The 7,163-nt window shown below is 41.4% G+C and overlaps 1 protein-coding gene across 1 annotated transcript in view; it reads left to right on the forward strand.

The window, feature by feature from the left end:
- The window catches only part of PEX7 (peroxisomal biogenesis factor 7), a 62,591-nt gene that overhangs the window by 11,991 nt on the left and 43,437 nt on the right, over nucleotides 1-7,163 (forward strand). Inside the window, exon 2 of the mRNA XM_017737260.1 lies at nucleotides 6,383-6,388. Within this exon, the coding sequence (XP_017592749.1) occupies nucleotides 6,383-6,388 (6 nt within the window). The remainder of the gene's footprint in view (nucleotides 1-6,382; nucleotides 6,389-7,163) is intronic.

The raw sequence follows: 7,163 nt of genomic DNA on the forward strand, positions 1-7,163 counted from the left end.
CACTTGTGGGATCGCTCTCCGGAACCCCAGCTCCAGCCGAACGACAGCTGCGGATCCACTGGCAGCGCGGGCTGGGCCGGCCCCAGCACCGGGCGCCTCCTCCGGCCCCGCCTCCGGGCAGAAAGAACCTTTTCCGCCCCCCTGCTCGGCGTTCCGGCCGTGTCCCGAGTGGGAGCTCTCGAGGAAGAGGAGTCACGTCGTGTCCTCACGGGCTTGTCAGCCTGGAAGGGTACCACTCCCCTTGGGAAGTCGCGGCCGCGGTGCCCCGGGAGGGGACGGCGGTACCGGCTGTTGGAGAGGACCGAGGGCGGCCCTTCCCTGCCGTCTCCTGCGGGGCTTTGCTTTGTAATGTCCTCCCCCCTAACACGAGCCCACGGTCGCGTTTCAAATCTGTGGGGTCAGGCTGCGCCTCTCCGCCGCTGAAACGACGGGGGCCCTGCCTCGCTCCGGAGCCTTCAGAGGTACTTGGGGCTCACCTGAAGGAGCCAGTGTTTGCAAAAAGCCAAGTCCTGTGCTCTGAACCTAATCCTGCTAAAGGGACTTTTATCATTTACTGCTTTTCTTGTTTGTTTTTAATGGCACAGGTATTCTAACTAGCGTGTCAGGAGTAAATGCTTTGAGTGTTTGCAGTGAGTTGAGAGCAGTGTCAGGACTGAGTAATCATTTGCCTTCTACTATTATCCGCCGCCTAAACCTGCCTCGCTCTGTGTTCCCGAGCAGCTTCAAGTTCACTGAAGGGTTTATGGCTGCTTTAAACAGGATCAGCCTCATGCTTCGCAAGTGCTGCACTCGAAAACTGGAAAACTACCCCGTATGTTGATTAAATATTACGGTTTCTTGCATTCACCTACAATTTACTTGTCAAGAATAGTTGAAATCTTGATAATTACCAAAAATATTACTTCACAGAGAAGGAAACTAGTGGGATATAGCCAAAAGCTATGCTAACTTTTTATGGTGTAGTACCCAGCAGAGGAAGAGATCCTTTTTGGCATTTGAAATAATACATCATATGAAGACAAGTTGCCCCAAAATTTCAGATTATTTGCAGCCCAAGAATGACTCTGTGGGGAATTCAAAATGGATTTGAAAAGAAAATCATGTTGAGACTACTGCAGTCTGGTTTTGGATATAAATACTGTGAAAGTTCATCTTTTATCAAATGGTGGGGGTTTTTTGGGGGGGGGGGGCTTCTATTAAACAGGTAGAAGAGAGAAGGAAAAATAGCACTTACTAGCTTTGTTTATATATCAATAGGTCCCATCCTTTTAAAACTGATGTTAAGACTAATCCACTTGTTGGCACAAAGCCTCCTCCTGTATCATTGTTTTCCATTACTTCTGTAGACAGAGGATCAATTCCAGAATAATTAGAAAAATTAGTCACTGCAGTAGCTTCAGTAGCTCTGTTTGCTTTTGCATTGAGCAGTCCCCTTTTCCAACAAGATATGCCTGGCATTTGCTTCTGCTGATAAGAAATCAGTAAATGGGGTGGGAAGATGACAAGCAAACTAAAGACTAATTTGCAGGGAAAAGTTAATATTTGCTCATCTGCCAGATACAGTAGGTTATTGTTTCTTGCTATAGTCTGAATGGCAAAGTGTTTTTCTAAATTACGGTGTTTTCCACAAAAATGCAGAATTGGTGTTAATCCATTCAGCATTGCAGTTACATCACCTTATAGGAAGCAAGAACAATATGTCTCTGTTGTTCTCGAGAACAGCCCATGTTTGTCAAGTGCAGAAGGAAGTCACGGACTGAAAGGAGACGGAAGAAGCATGCTATTCCACTTAGCATTACTGACTTGTGAGGTTTGCTTCATTGTTAGCACCATGTCTATTCCAAATACAAGGTAGTTTTTCTACTGATTTGGCCGTGAGTGAGGTTGAGCGCTAAACTGGGAAAAAAATCAAAATACTGTTGAGTAACAAATACAAATTGCTGATGCTTTTATAAAGTGAAAATATATCTTTTACTCTGTTAGCTCTCTGAAGCAAACAATCAGGCATTTAGGAGCTCTTGTGTTTTCATGTTTGATTAGGAGATAATTCCAAGGATTTTTTAAAAACTGAAACAACACCCCATTTGTTATCAGAAGTACTCTTACCTTGTTCACTTGTTTCTCAAGGGCTTTGAAATTAACATCTTTAACACCAGATGGTTTGTATATAATCACGGTTCAGTACCATCCTGTTCCAGCTCTGTTTTTTTCAGAGACAAAACAGACTAAAACTTGGAACAAGCAGTTGGCTGTAGACTTGTTGAAATAATGACCCTCTCTTTTTTATGTATTTCTACAGCTATAAATCATTTGCCTCTGGTTTTAACCATAATTATAATTTTAACATCCAAGAGTTTGCCAACTTCGTTAGTTGCAAATATAAATGCAACTTTTGATGAGTTACAAACAGCATGTGACAAATGCCACAGGCTTGATTTAGCTGGTCCAACCAAAAAACACAACTCAATGTATCCTGATTTATAGAGATTAAATTTAAAACATAACTCTGTCCAATTTATATTTTTCATGTATTGTGGCCATCCATGTCCAGTAGAGGGAGAAAAATTATTTTAGACTAATACGCATTTTGAATTTTGTTTATAGTAATGTGGAGGGAATTCATAGAATAAGCTGAAATCTATCTCCACAAATGCTGGGTTTAAAATGGATGTGAAATTTCGCTCATCATTTAAGGCCCTCTTATTTAACTACAGGATAATATATAGGAGTGAGAGATTGGAGATTCACTGTAAATTCTTCACTGATAAACAGGAAAAAGAGGTCTTCAAGAGTCCAGCATGCTTCAATTATGAGTGTTTAAAAAAACTCAAAAGAATTTAAAGAAACTTGGAGATACAAAAATTTGAATGAGATATTAAAAGTTCATAGTGCGATTTTTGTAACCTTTAGGCCAGAACTGTCACAAGCAGTAGAAATAGTTAAACTGAAATAAAAACCGTTGTTTCTAAAAGCTATCCTTAAAAGTTAGACTAAGTGTATCACTCTATCACTATGAGAAGTAGCTTTAAGTTCAATAGGGAGAAGGCAGTATTTTGAGGCAGCCAGCTGCCAATCTTTGAGAAAAGATACATTTATGAACACACTGAACATTTAAAACAATATTTAAGTAGAAGGAGGGAGGTAAATAGAGACTGGTGGCCATTGTGTAGGGATGCAGCTGATCATGGAACAGTAATAACATGGGGAATCTGCTTACCAAATTACAGCAAAACCAGACTGAACAATGTGGGTACATCATCAGGGATGGGTATTTTACCAGTCAGGACCATTGTTGTAGCCCTTTTCTTGTGACCATGGTAAAGATTTTGTGTTGTTCTTGCTTCATACTCTCTTCCCCCATAATTCTTACATTTTTTTCTAAATCTCCATGTCTAAATTTTCCTTTGCTCCAGTGTCTTTCTCTTTCTCTCCTCTTGCTTCTTTTGTTCTTTTAGACCTCCAGAAAAGCCTCCATGCTAACAACCTCTTCCTTCCAAATGCCATAACCCTCAGTTTCTCCATATGAGGGGGGCCTTTTCCCTTTGCATTCATTCCTGCAACCCCCTTGGTTACTTTTATTTGTTTATTTTCAATGTTGCCAGTTTTTCAATCTTATATGAACCCTGAGATTCTAAATGCTTTTTCTAAAGCTGCAACACATTCAGCTTTATGATGATATGGGGATTTCAGCTGGAAACATCTTTATGTTTCTTTAAGTTAATAAGCATTCACTTGTAGAAGAAAATCTTGATGGCATGGAGCCTAGTGCATGGTTTAATAGTTAAAAGACAGACAAAAATTAACTGCAGTCCTTGAATGTTTTCAGTGTTTTAAGCTACCTGCCCTTGCACATGAGGAAATAGCTCACATTCTACTTTCTCTGGTAGAAAAGATCTTTTTATAAGTTGTTCAAACACTTGGACTTGAGCCTTTCTGATTACTGTTTCTGCTGACCAGCAAGGGTTTTGGAAGGATTTATGCATACAGCAGCGATGGTTGCCAGCTCAACTCACACCTAAGCTAGCTGTCAGCTAGCAAGCTGAGGAAATGGGGGACATGTGTTTCTAATAGAGCAGAGGCCTTGGGACTGAAAGGGTGGAGATACTGCAGTAAGCATCTCAACCACTCATTCTAATGCTAACGAGGGGTATGGCTTCGAGCTGAGCGTAGAGAAGTCACAGCTGCATAAAGATAGCCTAAAACTACATACTAAGCAACTTTCCCTTTTTTTATTGAAATTAGGTTGTGTTAGGAAAACAGCAATATCAGTGTAGTTAGGGATTTTTTTCCTTCAACTGAAGGCTCTTGTTTTTTGCATGGAACGTGGCTGCCATCTACTGATTCATGTTGGATCCGTCTGTTCGGAAGAATCCGTTTGGATTCTTCTGCACTGGTGATGCCACACCTCGAGTCCTGTGCCCAGTTGTGGGCCCCTCAATTCAGGACAGACATTGAGGTGCTGGAGCAAGTCCAGAGAAAGACAACAAAGGTGGTGAAGGGTCTGGAGCACAAGTCTGAAGAGGAGTGGCTGAAGGAGCTGGGCGTGTTCAGCCTGGAGATGAGGAGGCTCAAGGGAGACCTTATCGATCTCCACAACGCCTTGGAAGGAGGGTGTAGGCAGGTATTAAAAAAAACAATTGCCCTAGAGTATATTACCGTGTCCCGCAGCCGTAAGGAGGAGGAGAGAAGATCCAGCAGGCAGGAATTGTGCAGCAAGATTGATTTATTTAATTATTTTACAAACTCTTTCATAGACTTTTTTCATCATAGTCTAATTGGACAAAGGATCAGCCACCCCTTGCGAGTGACTGGCTAAAATCCTAAAACATCCATTGTCAAAATATTTTTCTACTATACTATAAACAAGACTTTTCAAGGCCGCAGGTGTTTCATTGTTTACATAACTCTGCTACTTCTGTGAGAGAGAAAAGTCTCTAGCGGGCTTAGAAAATAGCAAGAAAATCCTTGCTAGCAGCATTTTTGTATCCACAGGCAGGTGGGGGTCGGCCTCTTCTCCCAGGCAGCTATTGACAGAATGAGAGGAAATGGCCTCAGGCTGAGCCAGGGGAGGTTTAGGTTGGACATTAGGAGGAATTTCTTCACAGAAAGGGTGATTAGACATTGGAATGGGCTGCCTGAGGAGGTGGTGGCATCACTGTCCCAGGAGGTGGTGGCATCACTGTCCCTGGAGGTTAAGGAAAGACTGGACGTGGCACTGAGTGCCATGGTTTAGTTGACATGATGGTGTTCAGTCAGAGGTTGGACTCGGTGATCTCCGAGGTCTTTTCCAACTTAATCAATTCTGTGATTCTGTGATTTGGTGTTAGCTGGAAGGAGCTGGCTGGTAGACCATCTGGTTTCAATAGCTGCATATAAAATGCTGGTATGGTTGGTGGTCCTTCATGTTTCTTGAATTTATTCAGCTGCCCAGAAGCTGAGAAGGAAATAGAGTCATGTTTAGCAACTTCATTTGTTGGGCCCTTCTCTCTTTGCCTGTAAAATAGCTTTTGTTTCTTTTGTTGTTATTCTACCTCAAAACCATCCTACTCAAATACTTTCACTGCCTGTATTATTTTGCTTTCTACTTCCATGGATCTTTAAAACCTGAACTCTCAAGTTTGTCTGTGAAAAAAATATTTGGGAACTAGTCCTTCTCTCAGGACTTCCTTGTAACCTTTTATCCAATTCGTGATCTTTATGTCTATGAAAATTCTTTTAATCGTGTCTTTACAAAACAGCTGGGCAGCTGATAAGAACTGGTTCCTGTTTGCATAACCTCTTTGCAGAATTTCACTTGTTAAGAAAGATCAACCAGCTTGGAAAAAAATGCACTTGATGAAACCTTTCCAATTCAGTGATAAATTGTCCATAGAGTAACTGGACTTTACACCATCAAGCACCTGACTCCCTAACACCTCTCAAATGGCAGTGTCCAAACTTACTTACTGTACTACTGTGGTGGACTTTCAAGCATTGTTACTGACATCCCAGTCACAAAGGGCAGTTACTTTAAAAACACTTGGCTCAGAAAACTGTCTTGTAACTTGCATTTTGAAGAGATAAATTGATGTTAAAAGATTCCACAGAAGCTAACAGTGGTTGAATTTGGCCTGGAGCAGCCAATTCTGTGAGGTATTCCTTTGCCCCGGGGTTAAAAAATCTGATCTTGTTTGATGTCAATAAATGAAGCCCATAAATTTCCAGTTATGAGGCTTTAGGAACTGCTGTGATAATCCAGAGAATACATTAAACTGAGATTCACTTGCATTGAATTTGAACTGATTTTATTCTAAAATCCTGGAGGCTATCTGATAAACACATTTGTTTTCATTTTTATTACAAGATCGAAGAATGAGTAGAACTGCCTAATTCTGCATCTGAGTGCCAGGTTAAGCAAATGGACATTTTTGTGGCTTTACAGTGGATTTTGCAGTCAAGGTTTAGTTTTAAATATACAGCCAGGTAGCAGGAATACGTAACCATGGTCCAAGTCCCATGAGGTAACTGGAATTAAACAATCTAACTTGCCTTTGCTGTAACTTCTGAAGTGTAAAATGATACTTTTGCATTTTTATCTTTTAATATATAGATGGGTCATTGTGACTAATTAGGGTGATCTGTGTCCAACTGGAATAATCTCAGTGTCTGTATTTTAAGGGACGTAGACATAGACAGATGTAGGATATAATATGGCAAAAGCTGCAGCTGCTGCTCTGCTATTAATTTTCTAAGACTGAACACCCCCTCCCCACCTCCTCCTTTCAAACGCAAAATTCTCACTGACTTAAACAGAAGTTCTCACAGGTGTAAGAAGTTTATTCATAAAAGGACTTCCATAAAGCACAACTCCATAATGAGAAGAATGATAAAATATGCTGATCTAATCAAGAAATTAGGAGAATGAAAAGCTTAGAAGGTATTTTTAAAAGGAAAAATGAGAGCTAACATACAGACTTATGATTGAAACATCTCATGTATTCAAGCTGATGCACACACACCGAGCTGATCTATGTCCTACGTGGCGCATAAAAGAGCAGATTGTCTCCGAAATTTGGAAGTGATTCCTTCTGCGCAAGGAGGCGATTTTGCGGGCTCGTGTATCCCGAGCCGCCGCTCTGGCAGCGCCCTGGGCCGCCCCCTGCCCTCGCCAAAGATGGCGGTGG

Source organism: Corvus brachyrhynchos, unplaced genomic scaffold, assembly GCF_000691975.1.
Source record: "Corvus brachyrhynchos isolate BGI_N302 unplaced genomic scaffold, ASM69197v1 scaffold6, whole genome shotgun sequence".
In the NCBI taxonomy this organism is placed as follows: domain Eukaryota; kingdom Metazoa; phylum Chordata; class Aves; order Passeriformes; family Corvidae; genus Corvus; species Corvus brachyrhynchos.